The 21,984-nt window shown below is 52.7% G+C and overlaps 1 protein-coding gene across 14 annotated transcripts in view; it reads right to left on the bottom strand.

Moving 5' to 3' along the window:
- Window positions 1-5,407: 5,407 nt before the first annotated feature.
- Window positions 5,408-21,984, bottom strand: part of maptb (microtubule-associated protein tau b) — a 677,874-nt gene continuing 661,297 nt past the window's right edge. For 13 of the 14 annotated variants that reach the window (XM_070864827.1, XM_070864822.1, XM_070864826.1 and 10 more), the window contains one exon: window positions 5,408-8,204. In XM_070864827.1, the coding sequence (XP_070720928.1) occupies window positions 7,989-8,204 (216 nt within the window). In that variant the 3' untranslated portion in view covers window positions 5,408-7,988. Of the gene's footprint in view, window positions 8,205-13,693; window positions 13,839-21,984 lie in introns of all 14 variants that reach the window. The other variant, XM_070864830.1, reaches the window with a different exon arrangement.

The following is a 21,984-nucleotide window of genomic DNA, read 5'->3' as shown; positions in this document are numbered from 1 at the left end:
ACCTAGACTGACACTCCAGTGTAGTGCTGAGGGAGTGCTGCTCTGTCTTTCAGTGGAGACGTCAAACTGAGGCCCGACTGCCCTCAGGTAGATGGTCCTGTGTGAAGAAGTGCAGGGGAGTTCTGATCAATATTTATCCCTCGACCAACGCCACAAAAATATTACTGGGTTATTCATGTCTTAATCGTTGTGGTATCTTGCTGTACGCAAATTGGCTACACATTTCCTACATTATATTAGCGACTACATTTTAATGGTACTTCATTGGCTGTAAAGGGTTGGGATGTTCTAAGGTCATGAAAAGTATTATAGAAGGCCAAGCCCTTTCTACATTTTGGAGCAGTGTGTGGAGGCGTTGGAGAATGGGCTCGTTGTGTCCTTCCATTTCACCAACACTGCTGGCATCGGTGTGGGCAGTCCTCCTGCTCCATCAACAGCAACTTGCATTTATATAGCGCCTTTAACGTAGTAAAGTGGCCCAAGGTGTTTCACGGGAGCGTTATCAAATAAAATCTGACACCAAGCCACAGAAGGAGATATTAGGACAGATGACCAAAAGCTTGGTCAAAGAGGTAGGTATGAAGGAGCGTCTTAAAGAAGGAGAAAGAGGTGGACAGGTTTACCGAGGGAATGCCAGAGCTGAAGGTACGGCCGCCAAGAGCACAGACATCTCGGGGGTTGTAGGGCTGGAGGAGGTTACAGAGATAGGGAGGGGTGTAGGGGCTGGAGGAGATTACAGAGGTAGAGAGGGGTGTTGGGCTGGAGGAGGTTACAGAGATAGGGAGGAGTGTAGTGGCTGGAGGAGGTTACAGAGATAGAGAGGGGTGTTGGGCTGGAGGAGGTTACAGAGATAGGGAGGGGTGTAGGGGCTGGAGGAAGTTACAGAGATAGGGAGGGTTGTAGGGCTGGAGGAGGTTACAGAGATAGAGAGGGGTGTTGGGCTGGAGGAGGTTACAGAGATAGGGAGGAGTGTAGGGGCTGGAGGAGGTTACAGAGATAGGGAGCGGTGTAGGGGCTGGAGGAGGTTACAGGGATAGGGAGGGGTGTTGGCCTGGAGGAGGTTACAGAGATAGGGAGGGGTGTTGGGCTGGAGGAGGTTACAGAGATAGGGAGGGGTATTGGGCTGGAGGAGGCTACAGAGATAGGGAGGGGTGTAGGGGCTGGAGGAGGTTATAGGGATAGAGAAGGGTGTTGGGCTGGAGGAGGCTACAGGGATAGAGAGGGGTGTTGGCTGGAGGAGGTTACAGGGATAGGGAGGGGCGAGGCCATGGAGGGTGCGAATGTTAAAATCGAGACGTTCCCGGACGGGGCACAGAGGCGATAGATGAATAGGACTTGGTGCGATTTAGGACACGGACCATATATCTATTCCTTCATCAAGAATAATACAAAAGCAAAATACTGTGGAATGTGAAATAAAAACAGAAAAGGTTGGAAATACTCAAAACGAGTCAGGCAGCAACTGGGGAGAGTTGACGGAAGGCCATCGACCCGAAATGTTCATTCTGATTCTTCTCAGATGCTGCCTGACCTGCTGAGTATGACCTGCTGAGTATTTCCTGCATGTTCTGTTTCCTTCAGCAAGACCTCCTCCTTCCAGCCCCGTAACATGGCTCGTCTCCCCCTGCCTCAGCTCGTCCACTGCTGAAACCCTCACCCATGTCTGTGTTACCTCCAGACTTGGATATTACAACGCACTCCTGGCCGGCCTCCCATTTTCCACCCTCCATAAACTTCAGTTCACTCAAAACTCTGCCAGGAGTTCTCTGCAGCGTGATATATTTCACAAAGAAAAAAGAAAGAAAGACTTGGATTTATATAGCGCCTTTCACGACCACCGCACGTCCCAAAGCGCTTCACAGTTAAGGGGCGAGAGATAGACAGGAAACCACACATTGGAACACAGACTTTATTTCCAAACTTTTACTTTTACAGCAACGATTATCAATGTAAACCAATGATTAAAACAGTTACAGCATTCAGCAATCACAGACAAGAAGCGAAGCCACTGAACATTAGCGAAGATACTGCCACTGGGATTAAATGACCGTCTCACACCTCAAAGAGCCAGCTTTAAGAATCAACGTACACCTGCCACAAAACCAGCTTCATGTTGGCACTAACCTGTTTGGGCCCAAAGTAACCGAGAGTCGGATGAGAAGGAAGGCCTGTTCATAGGAATCAGCTTTGATGGTCTCCTGAACCCTGACTATTGCCAAGTTCTCATCCTTTTTGCGGAAATGACAATTGAGCAAGATGTCGATCCGTGACCACAGTAAGCACAGAAAGTCACTGTGGGCACTCTCAATGTCAGCAAATCCATCCACTGCCCAGCTGGTTTACACCACACTAGTCCAGTTAGCTGTCAGAGTTCAGGGATCGGTTCGTCATATCAGGACAGGAGTTGTTGGTTATAAATTTATTGAATCATTCCCTCAATTGAATCCATGTTCTCCAGCAGCCACACCTGCCTGGGCCAACAGATGCAGCTCCGAGCTGGAGATCACTGGACCTGTTCACAAACCCTTGATCAACAAACTGCCCACAGGACAGGGTCACTCAGTTAACGGCCAGTCACGGCCAATTCTTGGTTTAGTTATCAACTGTCTGCAAACTGATCAATAAGCCTGTCATTTAGATCAATTGACAAAACAACTTGATGTACTGTTTGCCAGTCATGGTGGTCACTTCAGTGAAAACATTGGCCAGAAATTCCGCTGGCGTTACTTCACCATTTACCGTCTGGCGAACTAACAGCGGTAAAGCAGGACCGACTCCCTGTCACTGGGTCTGGGAATGACTGACTGGTGTCACTGGGCCTGGGAATGACTGACAGGTGTCACTGGGTCTGGGAATGACCGATTTCAGGTTGAAATGAGTTAGTTTCATTGACTGAGAACTGATTGGGATGGCAGTGGGTTCGTGCATTGTCGGTCTGGCAAACTCTCCGCTGTGCGCAGGTTTCCAATAATTCTCAGAACTGCTCCATTTTCTGTTCATTCAGTCCCAGATAATTATAAAATACTCACTTACTTCACTTCCTACTTTGATTCTACACAGAGAAAGGTTTTTCACAAATATTAAGACAGTCAAATGCAGTCAATGTATCAAATGCGCGCAAAGCAACAAGACCAGTCTGGGATAACAGAGACACGGTGGCTGGGGGTTACAACCAGCCCCCACACCTACAGCACTGCCATTAACGCAGTGGGGCCAAGGTGGAACTCGCTGCCGCATGGAGTGACTGGGAACATTGGCCCATTTAAGGGGATGGACATGGAGGGAGGGTGAGAGGTCATTCGGGAGGGAGGAGGCTCCTGTGGAGTATAAATGCCAGCTTAGAACAGTTGGGCCAAATGGCCTGTGTCTGTCTCTCGATCCTGTGACTCCGGTCAGATCTCCTACCCTTCCAATGACCTTGCCCTCTTCTCATGGGCACTCCCTCAGACTTCACGCTCAGTAACAGGAAAAGCTGCTAAAGCTCCTCTCCCTTTCTTGGGATCAGTCACTAAGGTACCAGGAGGCTAACCTGGCTTCAAGCTATGGGCTACTGTGGCATGGTGTTGGGGATCTGACGTCAGCACAGCAGGAAGTCTCCCAGCAGATCCCAGGGGAAATCTCAATTCCCACCAGCTGCCGTTTATAAACCATGTAACCAGAGAGCGACTGATAGTTAGCTCTGGTTAACTCTTCCCCTTGCCAGTCAAGTAACGCAATCCCCTGTGTTCTGGGGGCTTGAGGCTGATTGGACCTCGGTTGCATGGGCACTTGCTCACCGTGGGGCAGGTAGTGATCGGGGTCCCAGTAAATGGAATCGAGCACCAGTTAGTCTGGAGTCAGGGGATCTCTCATTTGGATCTTCACATCACCAGAAAATTAAAATTCAATCGCATCCATCACAAAACTTTCCTTGTTTAAATCTCCAGAACGTGATATCCCTCAGGTGCAGATACATAATATCAACAGGCAGCGAGATCGATGGGCAGATTGATCGATGCGAAGATTGATTGATGGGCAGCAGCTTCTGAACTACATGCAGGACTAGTGACAGGCAGCGAGCAGCAATATTAATCGAGTTATCTACCATTAACACTGGGTTCTGTTTACAACAGCTAAAAATAACACATTCTTAAATATCCTCATTAAACAGTTACTACAGCCTGTGCTTGCTGGGGTCACAGTTTTACCGTGGGAACAAAGGGGGCAAGGCATCAACCAGGGCGACAACACAGTAAATAAAATACTGGGAATCCCAGGGTCTGATCGAGGGGTCCGGGTGGGGGGGGGGGGTTATATTTAGAATAACGGATACCTGGGAATGAGTTACAGGCTGGAATCTAATCGCGGGGTTGGGAGATTGTAATGAAATCATGACAACAGAATTGAAATGGTCTGTAATTGTCACTGAAGCCTTCGATATGCTGGCACCAGGGGGCAGAGCAAAGTGCCCTCGCTCTAAGCGGGTAAGGTGAGGAAATCAGTGGGAGCTAGGGATAGGAAGAGGAGCAGAGACAGATGAGATTTTGTAAAGCATAAATTAAATCAATGAGGTGTTTTGTCAAATGTCTCTCACTCTTAGAAGCTCCATGGTGAGACGGACACTTTGCTGCAGAAGTTGCAGTCTGTGATGCTGCAATAGTCTCTGTGTGTGGTTTCTGACCCAGGTATTGTGTGTAGTGGACCTTCCTTTCAAGCCAAGATCCCAGGGAATTCACCGCACACTGGTGCCAAGTGCACGGGGATTTTTAAGACTCGCTCGTTCAGACCCAGCCCCGTTTAACCCTTGCCCACCTGCGGCAGCAAGGTAAAGTGAGATAGAGAGTGATTACAATCCAGATCCTCCATCAACCTCATCTACTGACACCAGTCTGGGCACATCAGTAACTGACTCCATCGGAGACCTCGGCATGGGAACATACGTCAAACAGCACTCCAGGTAAAACTTTTCATAATTAGAGGTTGAGCTTCAGTGGGTGCGGGGAACACAAGGACGTGTTCCAGCAGTCAGTGTACAGGGCGTCAGTCTGTATACAGGCACACAGACTGCATTCAGACCGTGACTCTGTTAGAGCGATGCATCAGGGCGCAGCAAAACATTCAGGTTTCCAGCCGGTGCGATCGAGTGATATGTGGCATCGCTTTCACCAACCATCACGGGGATTGTTACAGACCAGCAGTGACCTGGGACCATGCGGTAGTCTGCTCTGCAATCACACTGTAGGCTTTTCTGGGCAAACTTGGCTAATGTGGACTAACAGGGTAGACTTTTCAAACAGGAATCAGGATCAGAATCGGGCCGTGCAGGGCAGGAGAGGGGAGAGGAGGAGAGGAGGGTTGAGGGGAGAAGAGGGGAGGGGAGGGGAGATGGGAGGGGAGGGGAGGAGAGGAGAGAAGAGGGGAGGGGGCAAGGGGGAGGGGAGAGGGGAGGGGGCGAGTGGAGGGGAGGTGAGGGGAAGGGAGGGGAAGGGGCGAGGGGAGGGGGCGAGGGGAGGGGGAGGGAGGGGAGAGGAGGGGGAGGGTAGGGGATAGAGGAGAGAGGGGAGGGCAGGAGAGGGGAAGGGAGGAGAGGGGAAGAGGGGAGGGGAGAGGAGGGGCGAGTGGAAGAGAGGGAAGGGCATGACAGAGCAGGGGGGATGCTGGCCGGGAGAGATTGACAGGGCATGGGAGGGCGGGTGTTGGGGGGAAGTGCTGGCTGGGAGTGATTGACCCTCATAGAACACAAAACTGAACAGAGGAACTTATAAACTCAAGTGTTGAGGTGCAGTAACATGCAGCTCTGCCCCAGTGTGGGGAACGGGTTCCAGACACAGACACAGACCCCAGTGTGGGGAACGGGCTCCAGACACAGACACAGACCCCAGTGTGGGGAACAGGCTCCAGACACAGACACAGACCCCAGTGTGGGGAACGGGCTCCAGACACAGACACAGACCCCAGTGTGGGAAACGGGCTCCAGACACAGACACAGACCCCAGTGTGGGGAACGGGCTCCAGACACAGACCCCTGCCTAGTTTACAGGTACAATAGATGATGGTGCATTGATGAATTGGCTGTGATGTGCTGACCCAATGGGGAGGTAACAGTTTAATGACAGGTCCACTATAGCTTCAGACTATACGATGTCCCCCATCATGGACTCTAACCTGCACAGCTAATAACCTGAGGTGATGTTCTGTACAAACATGCTCTGAGCCTCAGAAAACTAAACACAGGACTATGCTCCCTGCTGGGACGGTGCACGGGTATAAACCAGTTAAAGGCTGGGCCAGGTTTGACTACGATGCCCCCATAGTTGAATAGCACACTGTCGATGCTAATACATCAATAGCAGTGGGAGCACAGCCTGCTTGTGAATAGCATCCCTGCAAGAGAGTGAAACAGAAATAGTAAATTATTACTGCGATGGAGTAGGTTGAGAAGGGGAGGAGGGTTACTCGGGGGTGGGGTGGGGGCACTGGCCCTGTCAGGCTGCTGCTCCCTTATTGGCCATTGCTGAATTTGAGCAGTGACAGCGCCCAGTCCAACAGTCACTGCGGATGCTCAGCTCCTTAAAATGAACAGATTCACCAGAATGATATTGAGCTAAAAGGGTTAAATGATGACATGGTGCATAGACTGAGCTCACATCCCCTCAAGTGTAGAAGATTAAGGAGGAACAAATTGAAGAGTTGAAGATGATTAAAGTATTTGACAGAGAGAGAAGCTGTTACTGCTGGGGTGGGGTCCAGGGGCACTACATTAAAATTAGAGCCAGGCCGTTCAGGCGTGACATCAGGAAGCACTTCTTCACAAAACACACTGAATATACAAATTCCTCAATATACAGAATACAGTTTAAAAATAAATATATGGTGCTAAGTAATCAGGGATATAAATAGTGAAAAGCCCACGAGTTGCTCACACCAAGTTACAGAGTTTGCAGGGCACTCGAGGGGTCATTCCATCCTGGGGCTGTGAGGGGAGAGTGGCCCTTGGACACCAGCATGGTGTACACAATTTTCCGGCTGCATTTCCCACTGGCACTCCTATCGGACTGCAGGAGGATAGAGAATGACCCCCAGAGACTCATACCAGAGGGAACATAGGAACAGGAGGAGGCCATGCAGCCCCTCGAGCCTGTTCCATCATTCAACCCTATGGTGACTGCTCTATATCTTAACCCAAGTTAATCTGGAACACTCTGGCCTAACAAAAATCTAGTGATCTCAGTTTTGATATTTATAATTGAACCCCAGCTTCAACAGCCTTTTGAGGGAAAGCCTTTCAGATTTCCACTGCCCTTTGTGTGACACGGCCTGGCTCTCATTTCCAGACTCACCCACCAGGTCAAATAGTTTCTTTGTATCAGCTTCTTTAATCATCTTAGATACCTCAATTATATCTTCCCCTAACCATCTGTACGCGAGGGAATATATGCACAGTCTGTGCAACCTGCCTACAATGTAACCCTTTTAGCCCCGGTAACATTCTGGTGAATCTGCGCTGCTCCCCCGCCAAGGCCAAGATATCCTTCCTGGGGTACGGTGCCCAGAACCGAACACAGTGCTCCAGGTGTGGTCTAACCAGAGCTTTATGTCACGGTATAACCCTAACCGTAACCCTAAATGCAACTTCTGCCCCTGTGTATTCTTGAGATAAAGACCAACAATCCATTAATATTTTAATTATCTTTGTACCTGCCTTTAGTGATTTCAGTACTTGGATCCCTAAATCTCTAAATAAAGGGAAAGACTACCTCGAGTGTCCTAGCCTTCTCAAAAAGCCTAAAGGATTGCAGATCAGGAGTTACTACATGGAGCGTGCAAGGTCACAAGAAAGACAACAAAGCACCACTGTCTGTAACTGGCCAGATATGTTGACATAGCCAGACTGAATGCTTCAGGGGACAGTGCAAGGAGCAAGGTAGAGAGGGCTCAGGGTGGTCCGACCAGTTCATGTTAGACACCTGCAAACTGTTGTGAAGGAACAAGAGGCTTCAAAGCAACGGTCACAAGCCCTGCTTGGCCAAGGAGGCCGACACCTGGTCAGCGAGAGTAGCAAGCTGTGGAGAGCCCACCATGTTGATGCTGCTGCTGGAGGACACATTGCTGAGGTGGCGGGGGGAGCCCTCGGTGGAAGCAGTCGGAGATTTGTAGACAATTTCTGCACCATGATCTGTGCGAGCTTTGGCCGACTCGCGAAATGTCAGCTTGTGAGATTCAATCTGGAGAGAGAAGCGAAATTCTGTCATTATCAAGTACAAAAGAGAGTGAGGAAATTGCACAGGTAATAGCAAAATTCACCCAATGGGCAATCAATCAATCACCCAACGGGGTATCAATCGATCACCCAACGGGGAATCAATCGATCGCCAATCGATCGCCCAACGGGGAACCAATCAATCACCCAATGGGGTATCAATCGATCGCCCAACGGGGAACCAATCAATCACCCAACGGGGTATCAATCGGTCGCCCAACGGGGAATCAATCGATCGCCAATCGATCGCCCAACGGGGAATCAATCAATCACCCAACGGGGAATCAATCAATCAGGGAATCAATCAATCACCCAACGGGGAATCAAACAATCAGGGAATCAATCAATCACCCAACAGGGAATCAATCAATCAGGGAATCAATCAATCGCCCAACTGGGAATCAAACAACCAGGGAATCAATCAATCGCCCAACTGGGAATCAAACAATCAGGGAATCAATCAATAACCCAACAGGGAATCAATCAATCACCCAACAGGGAATCAATCAATCAGAGAATCAATCAATCACCCAACAGGGAATCAATCAATCAGGGAATCAATCAATCACCCAACAGGGAATCAATCAATCAATCAGGGAATCAATTACCCAACAGGGAATCAATCAATCACCCAACAGGGAATCAATCACCCAACGGGGAATCAATCAATCAGGGAATCAATCAATCACCCAACAGGGAATCAATCAATCAGGGAATCAATCAATCACTCAACAGGGAATCAATCAATCACCCAACAGGGAATCAACCAATCAGGGACTCAATCAATCACCCAACGGGGAATCAACCAATCAGGGAATCAATCAATCAGGGAATCAATCAATCAGGGAATCAACCAATCGGGGAATCAATCAATCGCCCAATGGGGAATCAATCAATCGCCCAACGGGGAATCAATCAATCGGGGAATCAATCAATCACCAAATAGGGAATCAATCAATCAAAGGGAATCAATCAATCATGAAATCAATCAATAACGCAATGGGGAATCAATAAATCAGGGAATCAATCAATCACCCAACGGGGAATCAATCAATCAGGGAGTCAATCAATCGCCGAGCGGGGAATCAATCAATCAGGGAATCAATCAATCGCCCAACAGGGAATCAATCAATCAGGGAATCAATCAATCACCCAACAGGGAATCAATTAATTGCCCATCAGGGAATCAATCAATCAGGGAATCAATCAATCACCCAACAGGGAATCAATCAATCAATCACCCAACAGGGAATCAATCAATCACCCAACAGGGAATCAATCAATCACCCAATGGGGAATCAATCTGGGAATCAATCAATCACCCTACAGGGAATCAATCAATCAGGGAATCAATCAATCAGGGAATCAATCAATCACCCAACAGGGAATCAATCAATCACCCAACGGGGAATCAATCAATCAGGGAATCAATCAATCAGGGAATTAATCAATCACTCAACAGGGAATCAGTCAATCACCCAACGGGGAATCAATCAATCAGGGAATCAATCAATCACCTAATGGGGAATCAATCAATCAGGGAATCAATCATTCAGGGAATCAATCAATCACTCAACAGGGAATCAATCAATCACCCAACGGGGAATCAATCAATCAGGGAATCAATCAATCAGGGAATCACTCAACAGGGAATCAATCAATCACCCAACGGGGAATCAATCAATCAGGGAATCAATCAATCAGGGAATCAATCAATCACCCAACAGGGAATCAATCAATCACCCAACAGGGAATCAATCAATCAGGGAACCAATTAATCACCCAACAGGGAATCAACCAATCAGGGAATCAATCAATCACCCAATGGGGAATCAACCAATCAGGGAATCAATCAATCACCCAATGGGGAATCAACCAATCAGGGAATCAATCAATCACCCAACAGGGAATCAATCAATCAGGGAATCAATTAATCACCAAACAGGGAATCAACCAATCAGGGAATCAATCAATCACCCAACGGGGAATCAATCAATCAGGGAAACAATCAATCGCCCAATGGGGAATCAATCAATCAGGGAATCAATCAATCATCCAACGGGGAATCAACCAATCAGGGAATCAATCAATCACCCAATGGGGAATCAATCAATCAGGGAATCAATCAATCATCCAACGGAGAATCAATCAATCAGGGAATCAATCAATCACCAAATGGGAATCAATCAATCAGGGAATCAATCAATCATCCAACGGAGAATCAATCAATCAGGGAATAAATCAATCACCCAACGGGGAATCAATCAATCAGGGAATCAATCAATCACCCAACAGGGAATCAATCAATCAGGGAATCAATCAATCACCCAACAGGGAATCAATCAATCACCCAACAGGGAATCAACCAATCAGGGACTCAATCAATCACCCAACGGGGAATCAACCAATCAGGGAATCAATCAATCAGGGAATCAATCAATCAGGGAATCAACCAATCGGGGAATCAATCAATCGCCAAATGGGGAATCAATCAATCGCCCAACGGGGAATCAATCAATCGAGGAATCAATCAATCACCCAACGGGGAATCAATCAATCAAAGGGAATCAATCAATCAGGGAATCAATCAATCACCCAACGTGGAATCAATAAATCAGGGAATCAATCAATCACCCAATGGGGAATCAATCAATCAGGGAGTCAATCAATCGCCGAGCGGGGAATCAATCAATCAGGGAATCAATCAATCGCCCAACAGGGAATCAATCAGGGAATCAATCAATCACCCAACAGGGAATCAATCAATCGCCCATCAGGGAATCAATCAATCAGGGAATTAATCAATCACCCAACAGGGAATCAATCAATCAGGGAATCAATCAATCACCCAACAGGGAATCAATCAATCACCCAAAAGGGAATCAATCAATCAGGGAATCAATCAATCAATCACCCAACGGGGAATCAATCAATCAGGGAATCAATCAATCAGGGAATCAATCAATCACCCAACAGGGGATCAATCAATCACCCAACAGGGAATCAATCAATCACCCAATGGGGAATCAATCAAGGAATCAATCAATCATCCTACAGGGAATCAATCAATCACCCAACGGGGAATCAATCAATCAGGGAATCAATCAATCAGGGAATCACTCAACAGGGAATCAATCAATCACCCAACGGGGAAATCAATCAATCAGGGAATCAATCAATCAGGGAATCAATCAATCACCCAACAGGGAATCAATCAATCATCCAACAGGGAATCAATCAATCACCCAACAGGGAATCAATCAATCAGGGAATCAATTAATCACCCAACAGGGAATCATCCAATCAGGGAATCAATTAATCACCCAATGGGGAATCAACCAATCAGGGAATCAATCAATCACCCAACAGGGAATCAATTAATCAGGGAATCAATTCATCACCCAACAGGGAATCAACCAATCAGGGAATCAATCAATCACCCAATGGGGAATCAACCAATCAGGGAATCAATCAATCACCCAACAGGGAATCAATCAATCAGGGAATCAATTAATCACCCAACAGGGAATCAACCAATCAGGGAATCAATCAATCACCCAACGGGGAATCAATCAATCAGGGAAACAATCAATCGCCCAATGGGGAATCAATCAATCAGGGAATCAATCAATCATCCAATGGGGAATCAACCAATCAGGGAATAATCATTCACCCAACAGGGAATCAATCAATCACCCAATGGGGAATCAATCAGGGAATCAATCAATCACCCTACAGGGAATCAATCAATCAGGGAATCAATCAATCACTCAACAGGGAATCAATCAATCACCCAACGGGGAATCAATCAATCAGGGAATCAATCAATCAGGGAATCACTCAACAGGGAATCAATCAATCACCCAACGGGGAAATCAATCAATCAGGGAATCAATCAATCAGGGAATCAATCAATCACCCAACAGGGAATCAATCAATCATCCAACAGGGAATCAATCAATCACCCAACAGGGAATCAATCAATCAGGGAATCAATTAATCACCCAACAGGGAATCATCCAATCAGGGAATCAATCAATCACCCAATGGGGAATCAACCAATCAGGGAATCAATCAATCACCCAACAGGGAATCAATTAATCAGGGAATCAATTCATCACCCAACAGGGAATCAACCAATCAGGGAATCAATCAATCACCCAATGGGGAATCAACCAATCAGGGAATCAATCAATCACCCAACAGGGAATCAATCAATCAGGGAATCAATTAATCACCCAACAGGGAATCAACCAATCAGGGAATCAATCAATCACCCAACGGGGAATCAATCAATCAGGGAAACAATCAATCGCCCAATGGGGAATCAATCAATCAGGGAATCAATCAATCATCCAATGGGGAATCAACCAATCAGGGAATAATCAATCACCCAATGGGGAATCAATCAATCAGGGAATCAATCAATCATCCAACGGAGAATCAATCAATCAGGGAATCAATCAATCACCCAATGGGAATCAATCAATCAGGGAATCAATCAATCATCCAACGGAGAATCAATCAATCAGGGAATAAATCAATCACCCAACGGGGAATCAATCAATCATCCAACGAGGAATCAATCAATCAGGGAATCAATCAATCACCCAACGTGGTATCAATCAATCGCCCAAGGAATCAATCACCCAACAATAAATTGACACAATTCCGAGAACTGTAACCCCGCCCCCACCCCCTCCCCCTGCCCGTGCCCCCGGCCCCTGCCCCCAGCCCCTGCCCCCATCCCCTGCCCTCACCCTGTGCCCCCACCCCGTCCCTCTGCCCCCACCCCCGTGCCCCTGGCCGCTGCCCCCACCCCCATGCCCACGTGCCCCCACCATCCTGCCCCCACACTGTGCCCCCATCCCCCTTCCCCGTGCTCCCAACCCCCTGCCCTCACCCTGTGCCCCTGCCCCCGCCCCCCACTGTCCCTCTGCCCCCGGCACCTGCCCCTGTGCCCCTGCCCCCCACTTCCCCGTGCCCCCGGCCCCTGCCGCTGTGCCCCAGCCCCATATCTGGCTCTCACCCAGACGAAGCAACGACCCATTACAACTGGGTCCCCCCTGCCCACCTTCCCCAGAATCGGCCCCCTCCCCCGCCACAGGTTCTGGCCTTCTCTGGCAGGTTAGTGGGATAGTGACCCGCGGCCTCCATTTCACCCCATGCACATTGCTGGGGTAGCCTCTGGCGGTTAGGGACAATGGGATTTGGGGGTCTCTGGGTATACTGCCTGTCTGCTGTTCCTTTGGATACAGCCCCTGGATACAGCCTCATGGTCACCCAGGTGGAATCTGCCAGAAATGGAGTCAGCCCTCGGAAAAAATGATCCCGGAATTCCGCTGGCTGTGGATCGCCAGCAGGCTATTCCCCAAACTTAATCCAATTGATAATAACTTTGTGTTAGATTAACGGAGACACGTCTAGATGAGATTCTGGGATGGTTTCACTCACACGTCTTGTCTGCCTGTGTTTCCGAGCTGGGGGTTTGGTGTGATGCACAGGATTCAGTAACACATGAAACAGGCACTTGGGGTGGTGTTTGACTGACACCGCTCTCAGCGGTGCCATTCACTGCCTCGTCCTTCCTGTTTTCTGTCTATAAATAAAATCAGGGCGGCATCATCATCATCCATGCCCAAAAACTCAATCTCCTTAAATCAGAAATTACAAGGACAGAGGAAGAAGGGAAGCACTGTGAGGAGATCTTTGGACTTTCCTGGGAGTATGGTCTCTGCTGCTTGGGTTCCTCTCGTACAGGGAGAGGTTTCACAGCTCCAAACATGTCCCGTCCTCACCCCTTACACACTGCAACCGCAAAATGCTGCGCAGCTAACGGCTGAGCTAAAGGCCCTGTGGGTGGGTGGTGGGTCTGTGTGGGTGTGGGTCTGTGGGGGTTGGGGGGGAGAATGGGGGGGGATCGGGGCGAGAGGGTGGGGGGGTGGTCGAGGGAGAGGGTGGGGGTGTCTGGGTGGAGGTGGGGAAGAGTGGGGGTGTTTGTGGAGATGTCTGTGGGAGATTGGTCTGTGTGGGGTGGGGTGGGGGGGGAGTCTGTGAGGGAGGTGTGTGGGGAAGGGAGGGGGGGAGGGTAGTGGGGGTCTGGGGGGAGGGTGGTGTGGGTGTGGGGTGAGCGGAGGTGTGTGTGGGGGGAGGGTGGGGGGGGATGGGGGGAGAGTGGGGGTTGTGGGGTGAGCTTGGGGGGGTGCGGGTAGGATAGCCAGGTCAATGTTTCAGCAGCTGTGAACACACAGGCGCCCGGCAGCCCCCATCACGCACCAAACTCTCCTGCGGAGGGAGGGTGACCAGTGACGGCATTGCTGTAACCGCCGGATGACTGGGGTTTGAGGCCAATGTTTATTGCAGTGTCCCTTTAAGGTAGTTAGCAGGAAGTCCCAGAATCCTCCTGTGGTGCAGAGCCTGAAAACGAAGTTGGAACAAAGAAGCAGCTGAGGGGCAGATGACGCAGTGAATGAAACAAAGAGAAGGGAAAGTGCAGAAGAAGGCGCTCACCAACCGTGCCAAGACCCCACACACAGAAAAGTCAGAGCAACCCCACCCCCGACAATCCTCCCGACAATACCCCCCGACAATCTCCCCCTGATAATCCCCCCGTCAATCCCCCCCGACAATCCCCCCCCGACAATCCCCCCGACAATCCCCCCGACAATCTCCCCCCCGACAATCCCCCCGTCAATCCCCCCCGACAATCCCCCCCCCGACAATCCCCCCGACAATCCCCCCCCCGACAATCCCCCCGACAATCCCCCCGACAATCTCCCCCCCGACAATCCCCCCGACAATCCCCCCGACAATCTCCCCCGACAATCCCTCCGACAATCCATCCCCGACAATCCCCCCGACAATCCCCCCGACAATCTCCCCCCCGACAATCCCCCCCGACAATCCCTCCGACAATCCCTCCGACAATCCATCCCCGACAATCCCCCCGACAATCCCCCCGACAATCCCCCCGACAATCTCCGCCCCGACAATCCCCCTGACAATCTCCCCCGACAATCCCTCCGACAATCCATCCCCGACAATCTCCCCCCCGACAATCCCCCCGACAATCTCCGCCCCGACAATCCCCCCGACAATCCCCCCGACAATCCCTCCGACAATCCCTCCGACAATCCATCCCCGACAATCCCCCCGACAATCCCCCCGACAATCTCCCCCCCGACAATCCCCCCCGACAATCCCTCCGACAATCCCTCCGACAATCCATCCCCGACAATCCCCCCGACATTCCCCCCGACAATCTCCGCCCCGACAATCCCCCCGACAATCTCCCCCCCGACAATCCCCCCCGACAATCCCTCCGACAATCCCCCCGACAATCCCCCCGATAATCCCCCCGATAATCCCCCCGACAATCCCCCCCGACAATCCCTCCGACAATCCCCCTGACAATCCCCCCGACAATCCCCCCGATAATCCCCCCGATAATCCCCCCGACAATCCCCCCGACAATCCCCCTGACAATCCCCCCCGACAATCCCTCCGACAATCCATCCCCGACAATCCCCCCGACAATCCCCCCGACAATCTCCGCCCCGACAATCCCCCCGACAATCTCCCCCCCGACAATCCCCCCGACAATCCCCCCCCGACAATCCCCCCGATAATCTCCCCCCTGACAATCCCCCCCGACAATCCCTCCGACAATCCATCCCCGACAATCCCCCCGACAATCCCCCCGACAATCTCCCCCCCGACAATCCCCCCGACAATCTCCCCCCCGACAATCCCCCCGACAATCCCCCCCCGACAATCCCCCCGATAATCTCCCCCCCGACAATCCCCCCGACAATCCCCCCGACAATCCCCCCGACAATCTCCCCCGACAATCCCCCCGACAATCCCCCCCGACAATCCCCCCGACAATCTCCCCCCCGACAATCCCCCTGACAATCCCCCCGACAATCCCCCCGACAATCCCCCCGACAATCTCCCCCCCGACAATCCCACCGACAATCTCCCCCCCGACAATCCCCCCGATAATCTCCCCCCCGACAATCCCCCCGACAATCCCCCCGACAATCACCCCCCGACAATCCCCCCGACAATCTCCCCCCCGACAATCCCCGACAATCTCCCCCGACAATCTCCCCCCCGACAATCCCCGACAATCTCCCCCGACAATCCCCCCGACAATCTCCCCCGACAATCTCCCCCCCGACAATCCCCGACAATCCCCCCCGACAATCCCCCCGACAATCTCCCCCCCGACAATCCCCCGGACAATCTCCCCCCCGACAATCCCCCCGACAATCCCCCCCCGACAATCCCCCCGACAATCCCCCCCGACAATCCCCCCGACAATCCCCCACGACAATCCCCCCGACAATCTCCCCCGACAATCTCCCCCCCGACAATCCCCCCGACAATCCCCCCGACAATCCCCCCCGACAATCCCTCCGACAATCCCCCCGACAATCCCCCCCGACATTCCCCCCGACAATCTCCCCCCCGACAATCCCCCCGACAATCCCCCCGACAATCTCCCCCCCGACAATCCCCCCGACAATCTCCCCCCCGACAATCCCCCCGACAATCCCCCCCGACAATCCCCCCGACAATCCCCCCGACAATCCCCCCGACAATCTCCCCCCCGACAATCTCCCCCCCGACAATCCCCCCGACAATCCCCCCCGACAATCCCTCCGACAATCCCCCCGACAATCCCTCCGACAATCCCTCCGACAATCCCCCCGACAATCCCTCCGACAATCCCCCCCGACAATCCCCCCGACAATCTCCCCCGACAATCTCCCCCCGACAATCCCTCCGACAATCCCTCCGACAATCCCCCCCGACAATCTCCCCCCCGACAATCCCTCCGACAATCCCCCCCCGACAATCTCCCCGACAATCTCCCCCGACAATCTCCCCCCGACAATCCCTCCGACAATCCCTCCGACAATCCCCCCCGACAATCTCCCCCCCGACAATCCCTCCGACAATCCCCCCCCGACAATCCCCCCGACAATCTCCCCCCCGACAATCCCTCCGACAATCCCCCCCCGACAATCTCCCCGACAATCTCCCCCCGACAATCCCTCCGACAATCTCCCCCCGACAATCCCCCCGACAATCCCCCCCCGACAATCCCTCCGACAATCCCCCCCCGACAATCTCCCCGACAATCCCCCCCGACAATCCCTCCGACAATCCCCCCGACAATCTCCCCCGACAATCCCCCCGACAATCTCCCCCGACAATCTCCCCCCCGACAATCCCCCCGACAATCCCTCCGACAATCTCCCCCCGACAATCTCCCCCCCGACAATCCCCCCGACAATCTCCCCCGACAATCTCCCCCCCGACAATCCCCCCGACAATCCCTCCGACAATCTCCCCCCGACAATCTCCCCCCCGACAATCCCCCCCGACAATCCCTCCGACAGTCCCCCCGACAATCTCCCCCCCGACAATCCCCCCCGACAATCCCCCCGACAATCTCCCCCCGACAATCCCCCCCCGACAATCTCCCCCGACAATCTCCCCCCGACAATCCCCCCCCGACAATCCCCCCCCGACAATCCCCCCGACAATCCCCCCGACAATCTCCCCCGACAATCCCCCCCCGACAATCTCCCCCGACAATCTCCCCCCGACAATCTCCCCCGACAATCTCCCCCCGACAATCCCCCCCCGACAATCCCCCCCCGACAATCTCCCCCAACAATCTCCCCCCGACAATCTCCCCCGACAATCTCCCCCCGACAATCCCCCCCCGACAATCCCCCCCCGACAATCCCCCCGACAATCCCCCCCCGACAATCCCCCCGACAATCCCCCCCCGACAATCTCCCCCGACAATCTCCCCCCGACAGTCCCCCCGACAATCCCCCCCCGACAATCCCCCCGACAATCCCCCCCCGACAATCTCCCCCGACAATCTCCGCCTCGACAATCCCCCCGACAATCTCCCCCCCGACAATCCCCCCGACAATCCCCCCCCGACAATCCCCCCCCGACAATCCCCCCGACAATCTCCCCCCCGACAATCCCCCCGACAATCCCCCCCGACAATCCCCCCCCGACAATCCCCCCCCGACAATCCCCCCGACAATCTCCGCCTCGACAATCCCCCCGACAATCCCCCCGACAATCCCCCCCGACAATCCCCCCGACAATCCCCCCGACAATCCCCCCCCGACAATCCCCCCGACAATCTTCCCCCCGACAATCCCCCCGACAATCCCCCCGACAATCCCCCCGACAATCCCCCCGACAATCCCCCCCGACAATCCCCCCGACAATCCCCCCGACAATCCCCCCCGACAATCCCCCCGACAATCCCCCCGACAATCCCCCCCCGACAATCCCCCCCGACAATCCCCCCGACAATCCCCCCCCGACAATCTCCGCCTCGACAATCCCCCCGACAATCTCCCCCCCGACAATCCCCCCGACAATCCCCCCGACAATCCCCCCGACAATCCCCCCGACAATCCCCCCCGACAATCCCCCCGACAATCTCCCCCCGACAATCCCCCCGACAATCCCCCCGACAATCCCCCCGACAATCCCCCCGACAATCCCCCCGACAATCCCCCCCGACAATCCCCCCGACAATCTCCCCCCCGACAATCCCCCCGACAATCTCCCCCCGACAATCCCCCCGACAATCCCCACGACAATCCCCCCGACAATCCCCCCGACAATCCCCCGACAATCTCCCCCCCGACAATCCCCCCGATAATCCCCCCGACAATCTCCCCCCGACAATCCCCCCGACAATCTCCGCCTCGACAATCCCCCCGACAATCTCCCCCCCGACAATCCCCCGGACAATCTCCCCCCCGACAATCCCCCCGACAATCTCCCCACCGACAATCCCCCCGACAATCTGCCCCCTGACAATCCCCCCGACAATCTCCCCCCGACAATCCCCCCGACAATCCTCCCCCCGACAATCACCCCCCGACAATCCCCCCGACAATCTTCCCCCCGACAATCCCCCCCCCGACAATCCCCCCGACAATCCCCCCCCCGACAATCCCCCCGACAATCTCCCCCCGACAATCCCCTCGACAATCTCCCCCCGACAATCCCCCCCGACAATCCCCCCCCTGTATCTTCCACCTGTACCTGTATCTTTCACCTGTCCCTGTATCCTGCATCTGTCCCTGTATCTTTCAGCTGTCCCTGTATCCTGCAGCTGTTCCTGTATCTTCCACCTGTAACTGCATCTTCCACCTGTCCCTGTATCTTTCACCTGTCCCTGTATCTTTCACCTGTCACTGTATCTTCCACCTGTCCCTGTATCCTGCACCTGTCATTGTATCTTCCACCTGTCCCTGTATTTTCCAGCTGTCCCTGTATCTTCCACTTGCCCCTTTATTCTCCACCTGTCCCTGTATCTTTCACCTGTCCCTGCGTCCTCCACCTGTCCCTGAATCTTCCACCTATCCCTGTATCCTGCACCTGTCCCTGTATCCTGCACCTGTCCCTGTATCTGTCCCTGTATGTTCCACCTGCCCCTTTATCCTCCACCTGTCCCTGTAACTTTCACCTGTCCCTGCGTCCTCCACCTGTCCCTGAATCTTCCACCGATCCCTGTATCCTGCACATGTCCCTGTATCTTCCACCTGTCCCTGTATCTTCCACCTGTCCCTGTATCTTTCACCAGTCCCTGTATCTCCCACCTGTCCCTGTATCTTCCACCTGTCCCTGTATCCTGCACCTGTCCCTGTATCTCCCACCTGTCCCTGTATCTTGCACCTGTCCCTATATCCTGCACCTGTCCCTGAATCTTGCACCTGTCCCTATATCCTGCACCTGTCCCTGTATCTTGCACCTGTCCCTGTATCCTGCACCTGTCCCTGTATCTCCCACCTGTCCCTGTATCCTGCACCTGTACCTGTATCTTTCACCTGTACCTGTATCCTGCATCTGTCCCTGTATCTTTCACCTGTCCCTGTATCTTTCACCTGTCCCTGTATCCTGCACCTGTCCCTGTATCTTACACCTGTCCCTGTATCTTTCACCTGTCCCTGTATCCTGCACCTTTCCCTGTATCCTGCACCTGTCCGTGTATCTTTCACCTGTCCCTGTATCTTGCAGCTGTCCCTGTATCCTGCACCTGTCCCTGTATCCTGCACCTGTCCCTGTATCTTTCACCTGTCCCTGTATCTTCCACCTGTCCCTGTATCTTTCACCTGTCCCTGTATCCTGCACCTGTCCCTGTATCTTTCACCTGTCCCTGTATCTTTCACCTGTCCCTGTATCCTGCACCTGTCCCTGTATCTTTCACCTGTCCCTGTATCTTCCACCTGTCCCTGTATCTTTCACCTGTACCTGTATCCTACACATGTCTCTGTATCCTGCATCTGTCCCTGTATCTTTCACCTGTCCCTGTATCTTTCACCGGTCCCTGTATCCTGCACCTGTCCCTGTATCTTTCACCTGTCCCTGTATCCTGCACCTTTCCCTGTATCCTGCACCTGTCCGTGTATCTTTCACCTGTCCCTGTATCTTGCAGCTGTCCCTGTATCCTGCACCTGTCCCTGTATCCTGCACCTGTCCCTGTATCTTTCACCTGTCCCTGTATCTTCCACCTTTCCCTGTATCTTTCACCTGTCCCTTTATCTTCCACCTCTCCCGATATCCTGCACCTGTCCCTGTATCTCACACTTGTCCCTGTATCTTCCACCTGTCCCCGTATCTTCCACCTGTCCCTGTATCCTGCACCTGTCCCTGTATCTTGCACCTGTCCCTGTATCCTGCACCTGTCCCTGTATCTTGCACCTGTCCCTGTATCCTGCACCTGTCCCTGTATCTCCCACCTGTCCCTGTATCCTGCACCTGTCCCTGTATCCTGCACCTTTCCCTGTATCTTTCACCTGTCCCTGTATCTTCCACCTGTCCCTGTATCCTGCACTTGTCCCTGTCTCCTGCACCTGTCCCTATATCCTGCACCTGTCCCTGTATCTTCCAACTGTCCCTGTATCCTCCACCTGTCCCTGTATCTTCCATCTGTCTCTGTCTACTGCACCTGTCCCTGTAACCACCACCCGTCCCTGTATATTTCACCTCTCCCTGTATCCTTCACCTGTCCCTGTCTCCTCCACCTGCCCCTGTATCTTCCACCTGTCCCTGCATCTTTCACCTGTCCCTTTATCTTCCACCTCTCCCGATATCCTGCACCTGTCCCTGTATCTCACACTTGTCCCTGTATCTTCCACCTGTCCCCGTATCTTCCACCTGTCCCTGTATCCTGCACCTGTCCCTGTATCTTGCACCTGTCCCTGTATCCTGCACCTGTCCCTGTATCTTGCACCTGTCCCTGTATCCTGCACCTGTCCCTGTATCTCCCACCTGTCCCTGTATCCTGCACCTGTCCCTGTATCCTGCACCTTTCCCTGTATCTTTCACCTGTCCCTGTATCTTCCACCTGTCCCTGTATCCTGCACTTGTCCCTGTCTCCTGCACCTGTCCCTATATCCTGCACCTGTCCCTGTATCTTCCAACTGTCCCTGTATCCTCCACCTGTCCCTGTATCTTCCATCTGTCTCTGTCTACTGCACCTGTCCCTGTAACCACCACCCGTCCCTGTATATTTCACCTCTCCCTGTATCCTTCACCTGTCCCTGTCTCCTCCACCTGCCCCTGTATCTTCCACCTGTCCCTGCATCTTTCACCTGTCCCTGTATCTTTCAGCTGTCCCTGTATCCTGCAGCTGTCCCTGTATCTTCCACCTGTCCCTGTATCTTCCACCTGTCCCTGTATCTTTC

Source organism: Pristiophorus japonicus, chromosome 21, assembly GCF_044704955.1.
Source record: "Pristiophorus japonicus isolate sPriJap1 chromosome 21, sPriJap1.hap1, whole genome shotgun sequence".
Classification (NCBI taxonomy): Eukaryota; Metazoa; Chordata; class Chondrichthyes; family Pristiophoridae; genus Pristiophorus; species Pristiophorus japonicus.
The sequence above is the reverse complement of the archived record's forward strand: the minus strand, read 5'-3'. Positions and strand labels throughout refer to the sequence as shown.